General features: G+C 39.3%; 1 protein-coding gene across 5 annotated transcripts in view; it reads right to left on the reverse strand.

Moving 5' to 3' along the window:
* Positions 1-3,176: 3,176 nt before the first annotated feature.
* TDRD3 (tudor domain containing 3) overlaps positions 3,177-17,129 on the reverse strand; it is a 166,456-nt gene continuing 152,503 nt past the window's right edge. For 2 of the 5 annotated variants that reach the window (XM_060637034.3, XM_060637031.3), the window contains 3 exons: positions 8,468-8,593; positions 5,482-5,521; positions 3,177-3,438 (listed from right to left, as the gene is read on the reverse strand). In XM_060637034.3, the coding sequence (XP_060493017.3) occupies positions 8,477-8,593 (117 nt within the window). In that variant the 3' untranslated portion in view covers positions 3,177-3,438; positions 5,482-5,521; positions 8,468-8,476. Of the gene's footprint in view, positions 3,439-5,481; positions 5,522-8,467; positions 8,594-17,129 lie in introns of those variants that run through there. The other 3 variants (XM_060637033.3, XM_060637030.3, XM_060637032.3) reach the window with 2 other exon arrangements.

A 17,129-nucleotide genomic window follows, 5' to 3' on the forward strand; every position in this document is an offset into this window, starting at 1 on the left:
GGGAGGGAGCTCAAGGGAATCTTCTTCTGGCCAAAATAAGTGACAAAATCTAGTACTCTGCTTTGAAGAAGAGGGCTTAGGAATTCTCTTAGAGCCTACCAACTCTTAGTCTTCTTCATTTATTAACTGATAGTTGTTTCTATAGTATATTTTTTAAAGTTTATTTATTTTTGAGAGAGAGAGAGAAAAAAAGAGAGAGATGGCACAAGCAGAGAAGGGGCAGAGAGACAGGGATAGAGAGAATCCCAAGCAGGCTCTATGCTGTCTGCACAGAGCCTGACGTGGGCTTGATCCCATGAACTATGAGATCATGACTCGAGCCGAAGTCGGACGCTTAACCGACTGAGCCACCCAGGTGCCCCCTCCAGTGTCTTAATAAGTGAAAGGGTGGGAAAGATGTGGTTGGCAGTACTAACCATCCCACATTGTGTCAGCCACCCGGGGAAGGTGGCAGAAGGTTTGGAGGCAGCCTCAGGTGCTTTCCCCAAACTGTGAAGACTTCCTTCAGAAAACTAATACCCATGGCCCAGAGGGGGAAAATACTTTAAAATTAAAAACACCAAAAACATAATAGAGAACAGAAGGTAAAATATTAAAACTAAAAAAATGGATAGTTTTTAGCAGTTTAGCAAAACTAAAAGTGCACAAAAAACTGTTAAGGGAGGAAGTTATAATAAATAAAAGGAACGTGAAAAGGATAATATGCTGAAAGCAAAGCCAGCTAAGGGAGCCAGACCACGAGCACTAGCAGACTGGAGAGCAAGCCGGGCTTGGTGACAGCACAGTGCCCAGGACCCCGTTAGTACTCGTGAAGTAGTGACTGAACCCACAGAAACATCCATTTTTGAACTGTAATTAAAATCATTTTTTTTCTTTGAAAGGAGAAACGAGAAACTGAGCCAAGAACATGGATATGGGAAGTCAAAGGACAAGTAGGGTTTGAAACGTGAGGGAGAGCCGGAAGAAAGGAGAGGGACGGTGAGTCGGGGAGACAAGGATCCGCCACAGAACTAGGAGGAACGGTCAACTGTGAACATCACCTGGTACGGCAATGACAAATTGTGGAGCAAACCTAAGGGGCTAATTCACATGACAGCATATATCCACAACGCAAACCAAAACAAACAGTAAGAGGGGAAAAGAGGGAAGAGAAAAGGCACTCCGTTCATGCGGGTTTCTAACCATCTTCCTTGAGCGTGCTTGTCCACTGTCCGCTTTGAATCCAGGCTCTAACCCTTGCACTTTGTGTCCTGGGCAAGTGACTTAACCTCTCTGAAGGAGCTGCTTCAGCTGCAGAGTCGCGATAGAAGTGCGTATGTCAAGAGTTGCTGTGAAGGTTACAAAAGACAACAAGTGCAAGGTGTTTAACGCAGTGCTGGCACCCAGGAAAACCTTGGCCAATCGTAAGGATTATTATCACATACCACTTGCACATGCAGGCCCGCAGCGGCCCTACTTACAGAAAGACACAGAGAAGCTTGTCTTTTGGTATACTTAGCCCAGTACATCTTGCTCTGTCAGGAACGGACTCCTGCCCTTCTGTGTTCCAGCAGCCACAGTGAGGCTGGCCCCCTGGCTGTACTTAAACTTTCAGGTCAAATCCTATACATCACATCTTTCATACACAGCTGTTCTTAGGGACTGCCAAGTTACCAACCACTAGCCATTTCTAGTGCCAGCCATCGAGAGTCTATTCTAGGTATCACTGCACTCGGTATGATTGTTCTGTTAAACGAGAAAACGTGGACAACCACTTACCTCAAGTTTAAGCTCTTCTGCCTCTTCCCTTACTGACCTATCAGCCGTCAAATTAATCAAAACTACCATGGTTCCTCCCCTGGTTCTCAACCCAGGAGACACTTTAGATTCCTTGGAGATCTTTTTTACAATACCATGCCTACGTCATCCCATTCCTAGTTGATTACGATGCACAGCAATGGTAACGAACAAAAGACAGAAAAGAGAAAACTCAACACTGTTAGCCATGTCATTTTCACCTGCACCCGTTCACTTATTATGATGTTGTAGAAACAATAAACTGTGGGTTAATAAAGAAAATGTAGAATTAATAGGCCTTGAGCACCATCCTAAAGCCCTCTCCTTCAAAGCAAAGTATGACATTTTGTCAATTACTTTGACCAGAGGGTTTTGAAAACAAAATCCATCCTTCCTTCCTTCCTTCCTTCCTTCCTTCCTTCCTTCCTCCCTCCCTCCCTCCCTTCCCCCCTCCCTCCCTCCTTTCTTCTTATTCTTTCTTTTTAACTGTTCTCTTCTGGCCTCACAGGATTGAGACTATGGGAAGATTGTCTTCGTCCTATTACACAAAATTTATAGTTTAGACATGTTTGTTCTCTGTAATGGACATTCTGGTCTCCTTCTCCTTTTGGCAAGTATGTTGGCTTTCAGACACATATTTCTGCCTCAAAATGTGCTTCCACCTCCACTTATAATATCAAAGCACTTGGATCGAAGGCCTAAACTACTCCACAGACCCTTGCTGAAGTCACTGCTTCCCAGGCAGAAAAGAGCACAATATAGGTAAATGCAGTATCAGGAGAAAGGCTTCTTTTCTCTTTTGAGAGTACTTCTGGAAGTGACCCCAACCCCATCCCTGGACTTCACAGCTCTGGGAGTTGAAGCCACCTCATGGTCCCATGGGGCAGCCTGCTGTAGAATGAAACTGATGCCAGAGAAAGCAGAAATGAAAGATGCAAAGAATCAGGGTCTTTGTTGACAACTCTGAGTCCCTGAATTAAACCAACTGAAACCTACTGTTTCAGTGAGCGAGTGGATTCCATTTAGTGTCTAAGCCGGTTTGAGTTGGGTTTTCCATTGTCTACAACCAGACACATCTTGAAAGATCTGCTGCAAATTTTAAAAGGAAGGGAATGCCTGGCTTTTAATTGAATTACATTTGAAAAAGCTAGCAGAGTGTTAAACACAACATATTCAAGTTTTCAATACTTTTGGCTATCACATTTAGCAACTTTTACCTTACCAAGAACTGCTAATTGGCTACACATTGTTTTTGTATGACATGTGGCAAGCTGTGTCAGTCAGGTTATTCTGTAATTATGGGGAGGGTCTTCAGTATGCTGTGATGCTATAATATGGGGTGAATACCAGACGAACAAGAAAGATAATATTCAGCAAATAAAACATACAGTAAAACAATGTATATAACAGCGCACTGGTTTTATTGATGGCAGAAGAAAAGATTCTCTTTCACTTGTAAAAGGTACTTGCTTTAGTTAACTTAGTATTTTTCCCATTCTCCATGTGGGCTGGGGTTTTTTCCCTCTAAAATCTGTTGTTCCATTCTCCAATAATAATATCCATCATGGCTGCACCTTATTTATTCTGAAGGGAAAGTAGGCGGTCTATCAACAGGTTTTGACCAGGATGTTTCAGTCAGTGGCTCCTTTCTTCACAAAGACTCTATTTAAAAAGAGAGGGGGAAGGTGAGATTGGATCCTCAAGTTGACTTTTCCGTACTCAAGATACACTTCTGCTGAAACATACCTAAATGTGGAGCGCTTGTATAAACATTAATAGATCTCAAGTAGAATACATTGGGCACTGCTATCTAATTTATAAACATAACTTCTATAAATCAATCTATAAACAAAAATAGAAATCTTCCAAAATAATTTTTCTTCTAGAAATTCTTAGAGCACGTGTCTGTCATCGTGAGCCCTATTATTGCTGGCATGCTGATTTTAGGAATTTGGATTAACTGAATAGTATTTAACAGAGGATGGCCTAAAAAAGATATGCACACTCCCAGTGAACCACTTCTACCCGCATCCCACCTCCCTCCATTTCCCCTTTGAACACCTCTGGATTGGTTCAGTCCACACAGGTAATTGATGGGGGTCTGTCGCCCGCTCCCAGTCTTTACCAGGCACTGCTCTAGGTGAACCTCTTTGGGTGGTGATGACAGACAGAGCTGAGAGAAGCGGGGAGAGAAGCTGTTTGCCCTGGTCGTATTTCAGCCTCATGCACTAAAGAACACTCGGGCAGGGGCGGCAGAGTGCCCTTGCTGCATACAAACAGCTCACAAGTCTTCCGAAGTAACAGTGTCCTGCTCAGAAATGAAGAGCTTCGGGTATTGCTATCCTCACATGACGTCTAGCCTGCTGGCACCAGAGGGCTCTGCAGTGGCTATCTTTAGAGCAATAATTTCCCTGACCTTGATTTGCAAAGTGTTGCAAAAGGATGCTGGATCAGATTTAAAAAAAAAAAAATTGACATTTAAAAATGTATCTTTTACCAGCTGAAAGCTAAACCTGGATTTCGGAAAAAACTAAGTCACAGCATTTAGGTAATAAGTCTATGCATGGCTCTTGGGTTTGTGGTTTCTGGCTGATACGTGAAAGCCTGAAGACCATTCTTTCATCACACAAATAAGAAACTGGAAGTGAATACTCAACGTGAGTCAACGTTTATTAAGCGGCTTCCTGCGCTGAGCATTAGCCTTGGTGGCCTGGTGGTGGGTAGGGGGACTTCATGCTGATGTGTCTTACAAAGTCTTCCCACCCAGGTCTGCCACTCCTCTCTTTTCACGACGGGATGTGCACTCTTCCACTGGAATGCTGCGATAGCTTCTTACAGTCTTTCCCATGGGTTATAGGGCTGTAACGCACCCCATATCCAACAGCAATATTTCCTAAGCTTAATTTTCATCACATTACTCTTATTCAGAAGTTCATTATCACCAAACACATCAAACTCTTAATGCGTCTAAAGCTACATTCTTGAGTCACCACCAATCCATACGTTTAACATGCACTGTTTGGGTTCACACGTTCTACTCTTGCCACTGGAGCCACTTCCTGTGAACTCTGCCTCTCCCCCTTCGGTCCTCCTCGGCCTTCAGAGTGTCTTCAGAGGGCTCTCCCCGACCAAGAAAATGAAGCTTCAAACTATTTCTGAGCATTCTCCTGCCCCTGCTAATTGGTACCTAGTTCCCAGGACTCCAGTCACATCAGAAACCTCTTCAGATGCACACAGTTATGGTCGGTTTCACTGATAAAAGAATTGGGTATAATTTCTCCATCCATAGCTACTCATATTTCTGAGTTGTCTGTGACAATTATAACAAGTCCAGGAATGAGAAGTTTGGTGTTTGGGCCCTCTCCCCCCTCAAGGCCCAGATCTGACTCTCCACCACGTTGTCTCAGACTTGGGCCTATCTGCCCACGTCGCTCCCTGAGACCTCCTTCTCCCACCTTGCCCAGACCCCCAGGGAGCTCCTGCTTTTGCGAGTCACTGACGGTGTGTTTGGGACCAAGACCAAGTTGAATCCAACTCCCTCTGCACCTCGAGGGGAAGTGTATGGGCACGTGACGAGGTGGTGGTGGTGGGAGAGAGGGCTTATAGGAAAAACTCTCCAGGACAACCAAAGAATGTGTAAATTATGTAATTTACAAAATCTTACCAAAAACTTTATCAAAATACACTTATTTAATAAACACTTACTGAACAGCTACTATGTGTCATTCATCACCTAACAAAGTACCTGAAACGTTAAAAAAAAGTATTACTATGAAATTATAGATTTTTTAAAAGTGAGAGTAGAAAGTGCCTGAAGTGTTTCTTACTATCTTGAATAATTTTAGATAACAAAATCTGAGAAAAATTTCAGCACATATCAGAATTCATACTTATATCTGCTGGAAGTCAAATGGCCAGCTACAATGCATATCTTCTTTTTAAATGCTTAGGTTAATGGAAACCAGGAATGAGGAAATAAAAATACCTTTCCTCTCAAGAAGAAAATAATATATTGGGTTGCGTGACAAGAACAAAAAGTATAATTCTTACTATTGTTGAACCTCCCATTCACAGACAGTATATCAAAAAGATAATTCTACTTCATAATCTTTCCATGTTTGAACTAAAATAAAAAAATAATAATTGTTTCAACCAAGATCACGTGTCTTGACTATTTATTTTTTGGAGTAAATTTTGTAGTGAGAGGTTTTTTTTAGTGATGCTATCATGAAACTGCCCCCCACCAGCAAAGTTATTCTCACTGATGTCAGGAATCCAGAATCTCTGTGTCACACATTTCCCACATCAACAGTACAATCCAAAGCAAGCATCTGGGAAAAATGGGCATTTTAAGCCAGGGAGCAGAAAACCACTAACACTGTGATGTTTCAGCTGATTGGGAACAGTCTGCATTGTACTGTTTGGTATCAATGAGCCACAATTACTGTGGGGCTATGGTTCCTGATTTAGGCAGTATGTTCTTTTTCAGAGGTAATTTTCCATGGAAGCCCAACCTAGAAAACATATGAAAGAAACTAAAGAAGGGCCAAGAGGATGTTGTTCCAGGCTTCTGGCTGCAGCCTTACTCACTCTCACCATCTCCTTTCCTCCTTTCCACTGGTAGCCCTGCCAGGCCCTACCCCCCTTCTATTCTGTGGCCTCAGGACACCCTTGAGGAGTCCCAGTCCTGCATCCGCTGCTAGGGAACCACTACCCTAGAGCAATCAGGAAGTTGAGAACCTTCGGCTTTATTTTATTTACTAAAAAAAATATTCTGAATGTTTTATTCATTTTTGAGAGAGAGAGAGAGAGAGACACAGACTGCAAGTGGGGGAGGGGCAGAGAGAGGGAGACACAGAATCCGAAGCAGGCTCCAGGCTCTGAGCTGTCTGCACAGAGCCCAGTGTGGGACGTGAGCCCACAAACTGTGGGATCATGGCCTGGGCCCAAGTCAGGGGCTTAACTGACCGAGCCACCTGGGCGTCCCACTTCAGCCTTATTTTAAAACCTTGGTTTAAATAATGCGAAGCCCTCAGAAAGCTATGAGGGAATTCTCAGTTTTCATTCACCTTACATGTGACTTCATTGTAAGCAACTGAACTTATGTCAAAAGTGGATGTTCAATCTTGTACGGTGTGAAGCTGCGGAAGTCATTATCTATACTTTGACTCTGCTTTGGTCAGTTCTCGCTATAGAAAAATGCCCAAAGTCGAGAATCAGTCCTTCTGTGATAACTATGGATGGTAGGTCACGTCTGTTTACTCGATGGCCTTGTATTAAGCACAAAGAAAAGCCCGTGATAAGAGAAAAAGTTGGTACTCTGGCCTGCTCAGATAAATCAGAAGTCAGGTAGCACCAGACTTCCACTCCAGGCAGACTACTGCACAAGGGGCTAAGGACCAGAAAACAGAAGAAAACGTTCCTTCACTTAGGATGACAGAACTAATTTGTAACCAGAGAAGGAGCTCCGGAAGAGCTGAAGGGGATCTAAGACTCCGGGACAGTGCTGCCCAGCACAGGCACGATGTGAGACACACATGTAATTTCAAATTTCCCTCTAGTCTCATTAAAAAAAGCACAAATAGGGGGAAGTAACGTTAATGACATATTTGATTTAATCCAATCTATCAAAAATACTCTCATTTCAATACATAAATACTGCAAATTACCAATCTTTTACTTTTTTAAACTAAGTCTTTAAAATTTGATGTGCATTTTTCATTTACAGCACATCTCAATTCAGACTAGCTGCAATTTCAAGTGCTAAAAAGTCACAGCTGGTTTGAAAAATTGAGAGTCACTTAGGAGGGGGGGAAATACAATGTGGATAACAACCTCAACAAAATGAATAGCTGAAATGAGAAATGGAGAACAATTTCTTTAAATTCTCAATGGTCTTGTTACTGAGAAGAAGAGACTGAGAAAAAGATAAAGTTAAGTCTAAAATAGTCTCATAGTCTTTACAGTGATATATAACAAAAGCTGTAATGGGAAAACTCTGAATATATTCAAAAATCCTGGCATAATGAAAAAACAGAGATGTTACCAAAGACAGCAAAAGTATCACCTTCTAATAACACATTAAAAACTAAGGTCTTTGTTGATCAAAATGAGATGCCTTCGATTGCTCCCATAATTTCCTGACTTTTCTGTTATATTTCTCATCCTTCCTATTGAAGATGATTTTCAGATAGCAACTCTCTGAAACTCTAAGATGAAAGTTTCTGGATCAATAGCACACAGCCGCCACATCACGTCTCAGTAAGCAATCATGTTACCTTCATCCAATTTCTGAAGATATACAATGAAACATTTCCTCTTTTTTAAAAAGGACTGAAATTAGTTAAATAATAAAAAACCTCAATTATCCAAGTTGGTGGTTATCTGGTCCTTTGTTTTCTTTTTATTTTCTTCCTGCTTTCAAACTTACTGACATTTTACTGATTGGCATCACCTCCGACAGAAGAGAGTAAGTATAGAGAAAAGAGGGGGTTAGGGGTTATACGTGTGAGGAAAGATTTGGTGCAAAAGTAGCTTGTGACTATGGTATAATCTTACATACTTTATAATTGAAAGGTCTGAAATATCAGTTTTTTCTATGATGTTATAAAACATCAATAATTGCACTTACACGTTTAGCACAAATAGCATCTTTCTTTATATGGAAACCACCTCACAATGTCAAGTTTACCTTCTCATATTAGTTCCGCGCCCGGGGAGGTTGGTAAAACTGCTGTGTGGGCCTAGTGGATCTTCTTGGCTGACCATCACCTCCTCTGCGGAACTCAAGCGTTTGGTCATAGGTGCCTTCTTCCTCCTATTTGCAAAGAATAGTGATTTAAACATGTTCAAAATAGCTCCAAGTTTCCTAAGTTAATAACTCTATGGTGCCGATTTTGATATGCCCTCTTAAGCTGCCTTGGGATTCACATCTGTCAACTTTTATAACAGAGGGAGGCAAGGGGAAAGGAAAAAAAAAAAAAAAAAAAGCAGGGACATTGTTAAAAATCTTTTGGTCCTTGATAACAGAAGAATGAACTTGACAGTGGTAAGATTAGAATCAAATTTAAATTTTTTTTTTTCAACGTTTTTTATTTATTTTTGGGACAGAGAGAGACAGAGCATGAACGGGGGAGGGGCAGAGAGAGAGGGAGACACAGAATCGGAAACAGGCTCCAGGCTCCGAGCCATCAGCCCAGAGCCTGACGCGGGGCTCGAACTCACGAACCGCGAGATCGTGACCTGGCTGAAGTCGGACGCTTAACCGACTGCGCCACCCAGGGCGCCCCTAGAATCAAATTTAATTTCAGAAAAGGAAACTATTTCCACATAATAATAGCATGATTATCTCACCAAATGACTTGACACAAGGGCGTGAAAACACAGAAAAACAAGCATTATAATAAAAATTTTCCTGAATATTTGGGCTTCTAAATATTTGTAGGTATTTGTCATGGAAGGGGATTTTGTAAGATATGGAAGAGGGGTGAAGAGCCAGAGAACATTCACCAGCTGTCTGTCCTCATCTGATGAGATCTCCAACATCGTTAAGAACCTTACATCTAGAGACAGGAAAAAATAATGGATTGGAATGAGGAGGGAAATACAGTTTACATATAAAGAAAGCTTCATGCAAGACATAGCAATCACCACAGTAAGACACAAACTACTTTCTTCTCATTTTCTTTCTTATTGAGGGGATACATCTATCAGCTCAAGGAATAGCATGGAAAAATTAGGATAAGCAGATTAAACAGCAGAAAGAATACAGTTAATTGTAATATTTGAAAAGAACTTAGAAGCAACAGAAATGTAGCCAAAGCCACACTGGTTTCTTACTGAGTGCTGCCACCCTGTAATTTTAGTATTTTTAAATGAATGCAGCTATGAAGTATGCTCCCTCTTAAAGACAGAAAAATATTGGCTCTCAGTTTTGTTTATGAAAGGAACAGCATCTATTTCAAAAGTAGAGTTTAAATTCCAACTGAATTATCAGAACATAATAATTTGCATGATTTTGGAAATGTATCCCACATCTTCCTCCTCCTCACTTTATCTCTGAATCATCTTTCCCAAAAGATTGCTTTCTTTTGACCCTATTAATAACATAAGAAGTTATATGAGAGACTGAGTTCTATTCTTCGAATTTTACGGATCCAACTATTACAATTTTACCTGAGAGAAGCAGAAATATGCTAAGATAATTTGATCAAATCCTATCATTTAGAAATGATTACTTAATATATGGCACGGACATAACTCTTATTCTTAGGCATCCTCCACGGTATTCTTAAAGAACAATTATTTCCATTTTATACAAAGGACACTGAAGCCCAGGAAAACTTTGTGACTTTGCCCTAATACTTCTAAGGCAAACCTGGGTTTTGATTCAAGTGCAACTGAACTGCTTAAACGTTTACATCTCAGCCTGCATGTAAAAAGAAATAAACCAATAGCCAAAAATTAATGATCATCCTTAAGGGGTCATCATCACCTAAATAAGAGAATGGAGAAATGCGACAATGTATCGGCATAACTCAGTAACTGCCTCTTAGAGACAAACTTTCAGGTTAGCTCTCCTTTCCTGTGTCCCTTTCATTGACAATCAATCTCAAAATGGTTAGAAGTGTCAGATACTAGGTCTATAATTTAGAATATCAATTAAATGCAATAAGAAAAATCACAAAGTGTTTAGGAAAGGAAAGAATTATTTTTAATTACTCTGGTCACTGTTTTGAATGATGATGGTCAAATATTATGGCTAAATTTGAAAAAAGGCTATTTAATTTTATGACATAGGGCAACATTTGAAGCTTTGCATATTAACTGAGAAGAATGAACATATATTTGTTACTGTAGTAGATGAAGTAATTATTTCAAGAATTAGAATGGAATGCTGCTTTTTCTCCACACCCCACTGCGGAACTGGCTGAGAGGACATCTAAAAATCTATAATTTATCAATAGAAAACACTGCTAAAGGTAGGAAGCTACATTTGTTGAGTGAGGGAGCTGGATCTATATAATATGGCATTGCTATTTGAAAAGCTGTCTCTACTGTGTTTAAAAGATTCACAGACTATACTAGCCAGAGCCAATTAGATGGTTTTATAAAGATGACCGACCATGAGATTTCTTTCACGTTATTTGATGTCTTCACCATCTTTTTATGCAAGATAGAAGCAAAAAATAAAAATGATTCTGACAGCTTGGTTTTCAGTGATCGTCAAAGGCACAATCTTGCCTTTTTAACTTTTAAATATTCCTCTTGCAGAGTACTTGAGGGCAAACCTGGTCACCCACAGAAACTACTTCGTATATTCCATAGCTAGTCATTTTTAGCACCGAAGGAATACCTCTTTCCATTTTATATAATACACAGCTAAACTTAATAGGTGAGTTTACTTGGAGTCATCCTTGAATGACATTTATACCTAGTTCTTGCTCCTAACTTTTCTTCCTCTTTTAGGTTTTGCTACTCTGTAATAGATTTAAAACTCAAAAAAATTAAATAATATGATAGTTCAAAACATATTTTTAAAAATCTGACACTATGTTTGAGCTGGCACTGTTCTGGAAAGCCATATAGTCTTGTCCCTCCCCTTAGATCTGACAGACAAGGAATCTCTAAACCCTGAGAAGCGAACTCAGTTTTCCATGTCACAGAGCTTATTCAAGGAAGGGTCCAGACCAGCACCATTCTGTTTCTGACTCTCAGGCAAGATTCTTTACAAATTCTGCGATAACTTTCATAAAATGAAAGTGACCAATGTCATCTTCACCTAAACTTTGAGATTCAGAACTATTTTATTGGGACTCAGATTTTTGCCCCCCTAAACCATGTTTTCAGATTAAACCTGGTTTAAAAATACTATATAACTAAGATTCAAAATGCATCCTCTTTTCATGCCAATATTTACTAGTTTATTGCTCCTTTTATTAAGAAGATATAAAATACAATAATCACTGTGTCATCAAGCATGAACGGAATGACAGTTTGAAGAAAATAAAAAGTCCCAGGACCAGTGCAAAAAGGAGATGACAACTTCACCTATGAAACATGTTTGACAGGTCACATCTTTCTTGAGTATGATCTTCAGCATACACTGTATCTGGAGTGAGAACACAGACAAATACATCTTCCCTCATTTATAAATGAGCCCTGGTACAAAAGCTCATTGGAAATCAGTCACTCGGAACCTGAATCATACCTCAGTAAAAGGTATGCAACATTTAAATAGAGGTAGGGTTCTCTGTTCTACAAGGTGAAGTGCAAAAATAACAAATCAAAAAACAAACAAACAAAAAAACCCAAAAAAACCCCAAAACAAAAATTAAAAAAATGAAAAAACAAGGTGAACCATACAAATGAGTATTTTAAGGAAGGTGCTGGATCAGTGGTTCTCAAATGAAAGTGATTTTTTGCCCCCCAGGGGACCTTAACCACTGTCTGGAGACATTTTTGGTTGCTACAACTGAGGGATGTTACTGGCATCTAGTGGGTTTGAAGATATTTCTGGTTGTTACAAAGTGAGAGGGTAAGGTGTAGGCGAGTTGTTACTACATCTAACGGGTGGAGGCCAACGATGTTGCTAAATATTCTAAAAGGCACAGGGCAGCCTACACAACAAAGAATTACCCAGTTCTAATGCCATCAGTGCCAGAATTGAGAAACCCTGGGCTAGGCCAAGGGAGGAGGAGGAAACTTCCTACTCCTAAGTGCCAGCCTGGAAAATAATTCTGAAATTCAGGAAGCTTGGCCACCTTTCTTGTCTGTCTCTAAGGCTGAAACGCTAACCCAAATCTCTATGGAAATTTTGTTGTGGGGCGGAGGGGAGGGGACTCTATTTGCCAACAATGCCACATTTTCCTCTGCTTCACTGACATATTCATATATCTTCTTAAATTACCATTCCTTCGGCATTTTCCCACAACCATGACTCTGTGAGGAGACAATCAGAGATTATTTGGTTGGTGAGAGTGGGGAGCAGGGATGGCAATTCTCTTCATAAAAAAACTTAGAAAAACTTATTACTACTGTCACACATCTTTTAATAGGTATTTTGTGTGTAATTTAATAAAATTTCTTCTAGTCAGTTCCTTCTCACAGAATTTGTATAGTAGTCACAAAAACATAATCCAGCATATGAAATGAACACCATGTACTCTCAACAACAAGCCTTGAAATTTAGGATACTTTGAATAATGAAATATTAATGAGTACATATCTCTATCAGTGATTCACATATGAGTCACTCACCCTGTGAATTTCCAGGCCACCTTTTGCCTGCCTGGTGAGCTTCTGTAGCCAGTTTATAGAAATATAAATTCATTTTAATACAAAACCTAAACAAAAGTTAAAGACAAACTTGCTTTCCCAAAACATCATGTAATAAAGGCAAAACTATGGAGACAGTGAAAAGATTAGAGGTTGTCCAGGGTAAGGGAGAACAGAGGGATGAATGGCAGAGCACAGGGGATTTTTAGGGTAGTGAAACCATTGTGTTATGATACTATTATGGTAGATACATGTTATTATACATTTGTCCAAACCCACTGAATGTACACACCAACAATGAAGCCCAATGTAAACCACGGACTCTGAGCAAATGCATTACTCTAGTGGGAGATGTTGATAATGGGGGAGGCTGTGTGTAGGGGTGGGGGGCAGGGAGCATATGGGAAGTCTCTGTATCTTCCTTTCCGAAGAATCTAAAACTGTTCTAAAAAAATGAAGTATATTAAAAAAAATAGGCTGTAAAATAGGCCATGTCAGTGGGATACTTTGTGCCTTGAATAGTGCTGATGATGTCGTGGATCCTTAATATTTGATAAAATGTTTCTTGACATGCCTTATTAATAAAATGGCACATTTCAATCCATTCAGATTCTTCCTGTGGTTATCAGTAACTAGAATATGACAATTAAACTGCTTTCATCCTTGGGATGCCAGGAGAATGAATTAATGTGTGAAAGCCACTTTGAAGTTTATGGAGCTTTCTGAATTGATTTTTAGGTTGTGCTCAATTTTGATTATACCTTGGATATTTATAACATTTCCTCTTCATCCCCACTGAAACTCTGACCTTTGATTTTATGTTACGGTCCAAACAGGTGAAATAAAGTATCTCTGCCCCATTCAAAAACAAGAACAAAAAAATCATATAAAGAAGAATTTAAAATATTTTTAAGTAACCTATTTTAAATCAATTAAACTAACATTCCAGTATATTAGAGTGACTTAAAATTGAAAGTAAAAGCTGGATTGGTTTTTTATTTTCTGTGAAGGTTATAACATCTGTGCCCACTAGAATCATGTATTATGATCAACGCTGAACTTAATTTACCAATTATTCTTGTTTAAGAAATATGTTCCAATTGAATATTTACAGCTGTATCACAAAACAAACCAGGCTTGTGGTAGCCTGGAACCACAAACTGTTTTCTATAAAACAGAAAGTTTCTGTAAAGAACAGTAATCCAAATACCTAAAAACTATTATTTGCTCAAGGAATTAGTACCGTAACCTGAGCTAGAACACAAGTCTTCTGACTCACACTCCTGTCTTTCACTCTGCTCCCAAAGAATGAGGGTGAGGAATATAGTTATAATGAATGCCAGAATTGGAAGAGGAATCGGAGATACTCGAACGGAGCAGATTACATTAAAAAATATATATATCAGAATTATCGTTTATATTTTGGGTAAATGTGGCACTCTGGCTTCATATGAAATTTTATATAGAATTTCACCCTAAAGTAGATGGGCCCAGGTTACAGTGAGTATTTTACATGTGTTAGCAAGCAGTATCCCCTTGGCTTTCTCTTCCTCAGCCCCTCCAAGCTCTGTAACTCCCTATGGCACAAAAACTAGCCCCATCTAGTTCAGCCTCTGCTGAACACGGGGAACTAGCTGGGTCGACTGACTTGATGAATATAAGAAAGTGTGGGGCGCCTGGGTGGCTCAGTCGGTTGAGTGTCCGACTTCAGCTCAGGTCACGATCTCGCGGTCCGTGAGTTGGAGCCCCGCGTCAGGCTCTGGGCTGATGGCTCGGAGCCTGGAGCCTGCTTCCGATTCTGTGTCTCCCTCTCTCTCTGCCCCTCCCCCGTTCATGCTCTGTCTCTCTCTGTCTCAAAAATAAATAAACGTAAAAAAAAAAAAAAAAAAAAAGAAAGTGAGCTGGTGGAAGAAGAGGAACCAAAAAGTAGGCCTCTGACTCCGAGTTCGGAACCCTTTTGCCTTTGCCTTCTATCACAGAGAAAATCTAAACACTTCTTTTGACTTCAATGAATTAAATGCCTCATTTGGTAATAAAACCTTCTGCACCTAGGTGAGGAAAAAAAAATCTCAAGTTTCACTAACATATGAGAGTGTCATATATAACCAAAATAAGTAATTTTGTAATAGACTAATTTCTCTATGTTTGAAACTTTGGGTAAAAGAAGATACCATTTTAGAATTATACCACTTAGAATTAGAGTCTCCCCTTCCCTCAGAGCAGATCTAAGATCATCCCTTTAATATGTACCATGTCCAAGAATATTTTATTTAAACCAGATATTTTATAGCAGAAAAGAAAAATACTGATTCAAGACCAAAAAAAAAAAAAAATAATAATAATCTGATTCAATCTGATCTAATTACTAAACAGCTGTTCCAAAATGCATGGCCGACAGAACCCAATGCTTTCATTCCTGTATCACACAGGATTTCAGGAGAAAAATGAGACATTTCACTGTGGTTCTGATCTTTTCAGAAAAGAGTATATTTTTTTAGATTTATACAAAAATTGAAATTGTTGATGATGCTATATTAGGAAGTTATCAGAAATCTTAGTTCAAGGATTTTACTCCATGCCCTGCCAGCTAGAGCACAACCTACATAAGACAACTAACTTAACACAGAAGAAAACTAGATGTTTAAATGACAGTAAAAGCAAACACCGTACTCTTCATCACAGTCCCTCCTCTAATTTCATTAAGATCACTGACCCTTTAATATAAAGTAGACAAGCCATTTTTGGCAGTTTAGGCACTTAAGGAAATTGAGCTGAACTTCAAAATGTTCCATCCATATTTTAACTACGAGGATATGAAAAAGAGACTAGTAAACATGTCACCCTTACCAAATTGCGAAAGTACAGTCACTCCTACATTCAAAAACACACCTGAGTTTATTTACAACTTGGAACAGAGAAAAAGGAAATGGATGTTTATTCCATTGTGTGCCTGGCATTTTGCATTCTATCTCATTTAATCCTTGTAACAGTGCTTTGAGTTACCTAATCTCACCTCTCTACAGATGAAGAAACAAAGTAATTTACCCAAAGCTATATAAGTGGCCATGCTTGAATAAGACTCCGGGCTGTCTGCTCCAAAGTCTTTTCCATTGCATCACATAGTGCATATTTACATATCTTGCTTCAGACAGTTTGGCTTACTTTTTTCTAATAGCTAGCTTAAGATCACTTTTAAGTAAACGGATGGCCTCTGTCCCGAGGTCTCTGTCCTAGCACAAACATCATTTACTGGTCATAATCTTTGCTGAAATACTACAGTGAGGTCCAAAGAATGAATATATGTTTTATAAAAATGTGCACCTCTCTAAAACTCATTGGCTGCTTTAGCTTAAGATTAAAAAGATTCCAAAAGCTTGCCCAGAAATCAAGGTACGGAGCATATCCTGCTCCCAGATATGCCGATGTACTCAAAGATTTCCTTGAGAGATACTTCATGACATGGGTATTTGAGACCTCAGTCTCTTAAGTCAGATCTGAGTCTCAGTTTAGCCTCTACCACTTTGAGGCATGTTACTCAACTTCTCTTGGTCTCAGTTTTCTCACACAGAAAATAATAATGAACTCATAGGTTTACATGGAGAACTGTATGACGTTTTAATACTTAGGAAGGGTTTATCAAATAAGCCTTCTATGTTCTCTACTGTTGTGAAGTAAGTAACCCTTTGACAATACAATATATGTGCCCACTTCAATTAAACTATCTAGACTCACAGACTTTGCTAAAATTTAGGAAGTTTGCTGCTATTCCTCAGGTTGTTTTGGGCAGATAAGGAAAGTGGAAGAGTCACTGGAAAAAAAAAAAATGAAAGAGCCAATGCAAGGAGGAAGATTCTTGCCACACACTTGCCATTTTTATCTACTGAAATTAAAAAAAAATGATCTACACATTAAAACGAATAGTTTGTTTAATTGTTAATAGTTTAATTCTATTGTTACCACTGGTTTTGTTTCTTTGGGAGGTATTTTTTTTAAATTTATTATAGAGAAAAAAGGAAAATAGAACAAAAAAGGGGAGGAAACTGGCAAAGAAGCACTCTTGAAAATCAGTCAAAAGT

This window comes from Panthera onca, chromosome A1, assembly GCF_046562875.1.
Source record: "Panthera onca isolate mPanOnc1 chromosome A1, mPanOnc1 haplotype 2, whole genome shotgun sequence".
Classification (NCBI taxonomy): Eukaryota; Metazoa; Chordata; class Mammalia; order Carnivora; family Felidae; genus Panthera; species Panthera onca.